The sequence below is a fragment of the Sinocyclocheilus rhinocerous genome, unplaced genomic scaffold (genome assembly GCF_001515625.1).
Source record: "Sinocyclocheilus rhinocerous isolate Xijiao unplaced genomic scaffold, SAMN03320098_v1.1 scaffold72, whole genome shotgun sequence".
In the NCBI taxonomy this organism is placed as follows: Eukaryota; Metazoa; Chordata; class Actinopteri; order Cypriniformes; family Cyprinidae; genus Sinocyclocheilus; species Sinocyclocheilus rhinocerous.
The window spans coordinates 4,557,414-4,559,926 of record NW_015628351.1 but is presented as its reverse complement, the minus strand read 5'-3'; the positions used below and the strand labels follow the sequence as shown (position 1 = coordinate 4,559,926).

General features: G+C 38.6%; 2 protein-coding genes across 2 annotated transcripts in view; both read right to left on the bottom strand.

The window, feature by feature from the left end:
• The window catches only part of LOC107737640 (translocon-associated protein subunit delta-like), a 4,562-nt gene extending 2,959 nt beyond the window's left edge, over positions 1-1,603 (bottom strand). Inside the window, exons 1-4 of the mRNA XM_016549217.1 lie at positions 1,433-1,603; positions 1,071-1,189; positions 915-989; positions 431-520 (exon numbers count right to left, since the gene is read on the bottom strand). Of these exons, the coding sequence (XP_016404703.1) occupies positions 431-520; positions 915-989; positions 1,071-1,189; positions 1,433-1,484 (336 nt within the window). The 5' untranslated portion in view covers positions 1,485-1,603. The remainder of the gene's footprint in view (positions 1-430; positions 521-914; positions 990-1,070; positions 1,190-1,432) is intronic.
• LOC107737639 (NF-kappa-B essential modulator-like) overlaps positions 1-2,513 on the bottom strand; it is a 13,366-nt gene that overhangs the window by 1,319 nt on the left and 9,534 nt on the right. The window lies entirely within an intron of this gene.

Sequence of the window (2,513 nt, the reverse complement as noted above, 5' to 3'; positions counted from 1 at the left end):
TGTCTCTGACATAGTGATAACACTCGTTGCCTTCTCTAGTGCAGCTCAACCAGGTCTCGTCCCATTCGTCGATCTTTGTGATATCACAAATCCCAGAAAATATGCATTGTAGTCCAAACGAGTCGTTCGTTGTAGTTTTTGAAAAGTGATTTATGTTAAATAAAATATCTCCTGTTGAAGTGGACTTTGAGCTTTGTAACTTTGCAGATCTTTTTTATGCACAAACAGCAACATTACAGACTAACTAAAGTTGAAAAAGTGAAAGCATAATAGGACCCCTTTAAGGCATTCTTCATAATATCTTCTTTTATGCTTCACAGAAGCAAATAGGTCATGTAGGTTTGGAATGACATGTGGGTGAGCAAATGATGACAGAACTTTTTATAAATTTATGGGGGAATTACCCCAATCATTCCTTAAATTGACCAACCTTTCTTAGAGTACTGTAAGACTCCTCGTCGAAGAATTTGACCTGATATGTGCCTGAGCTGGCCTGCTTATGAGGAACACTCCATGAGACCTGGACAAAAATAAATCAATAGAACAGTTTGTCACATATGTTGAAGAATCTTACATGTATGGCTTTGTTAGAACACTATAAAGGGATAGTTCACATAAAAATGAAAATACTGTCATCATTTAACTCACCCTCAAGCTGTTCCAAATCTGTATGAACTTCTAAAGTTATTTTGCAGAATGTCGATACCCATACAGTTGATGGTGACCGTTGTGGAAAAAATACTATGGAAGTCAACAGCTACCATCAACTGTTTGGTTACCAACATTCTTCAAAATGTATTCTTTTGTGTTCAAGGAGACCAAAGAAGCTCATACAGGTTTGAAACAAGTGGAACAAATTATGACTACATTTTCTTTTTTGGGTAACTATCCCTTTAAATCCTCTGTAACCTTACCTGGTATTTGCCAACATCTTGGCCTCTGGTCACAGGAAACTGCTTGCCATTGACGTCTGCATAAAGAGCAACCCTCTAAAAACAAAACACAAGTCTGGTCAGTCCACACTTCTGTACCAATAAAGCGTGTATATATGTACCTTTTAGTCCACTCACCTGAGCTCCGTTTGCACACGCCAGACTCAACTCAACGATGAAGACGGTCTCGGAGGAGATGAGCGCGTCTGTCGTCGTGTATGAAGACGGAGAAATGGCTGGGTCTGTGCAAGTCTCAGCTGAGGAGAGAAAACACCGGTCACACTACTGTCCTTACGAATAACAGGTCACATGTCAAGTCTGGTCCCTGACTTAATTAAACCATAATGTTTCTAACAGATAGCTGTGATAAAAACGGAACCAATTCAATGTAGCTTGAGACATCTCGATGTTAGCATGTTTGACGACAAGCGAAAAGATTGAAAGCCGCGAATGAATGATGTTGTATATCGAACGTTAATTGAAAGAAAATTGAAAATTACCTGCACAAAGGCTCAGACAAAGAGCCAAAATCGCTGTTATAACTCGCATCATGTTGATCCCTAGGCAGCTGAATCCACCTCTACTCACTCAAACCTGAGGAAAAAGAGCAGCCAGCGGCGCTAGACAGACACGTCACCTCAAGGGAAGAGTGGCTCGTCTGCTAGCGAGTGCGCCTCTGGCGAAAGCCGCCGGTACTGCAGAGCAAAGGCTCACTACCAGGGGCCGCAGCAAGCTTCCAAGAGATGTGAAGTGATTATTTAATATAATTGATGTTAATATTATTATTAATACATCTAAATAATCGCACTTAAATAAAATGCTAAAAAAAACTATTAATATATTTTTATATAACCGTTATATACTCATACACTCATAACCGTTAGATATGAGTGAGAGACAGAGAGGAGGAGCTCCAAAATAAAACAATACCGGAAGTTGCTGCCGACTTTATTTCAGTGTAGTGACGTATTTCCATCTGAAACGGAATATTGAATAGAGGGCATGGTTTTATTTTGGCGCTCCTCCTCTCTGTCTCTCACTCATATCAAACTAACGGTTGGAGGGGTGTGTTTAAAAGGATATTCTGCCCAAGCCGTCAAACTGACATCATCAGAGAAGGACTGCTATTCCAGAGCACAAGCAAATGATCAGATTTTGATTAAAGATTACCAAAACAAACAATTTTTTTCAGCAGATTAACTTGCATGGATTAATTGTTCTCATCAGGACTAGCAACGTGCGCTAGTAAAGTAAATAAAGTCAATTTTGATTTCATGCCGACTTTAAACCAAATAAAAAGTGTTGGCAAATGAGGGGCCTTGACGTAAAAAAGCATGAGAACCACTGGTGTAGAAACTATTTGAAAAGTTTGGAAGACATTCCAAAAGTAGCTGTAATCTCCGGGAAGAGTATAGAAATTTAAAGATGCATTTTCTAATTGCTAATGATTGCCACATCTGCATGATTTTCCACATCCCATTATTAATACTTTTAACCAACTGGTCAAGGGGATTTTTTTATTAAATGTATTATGCATTGTTGTATTATTGCAATGTAATAAATATTTAAATCTTTTTAAAT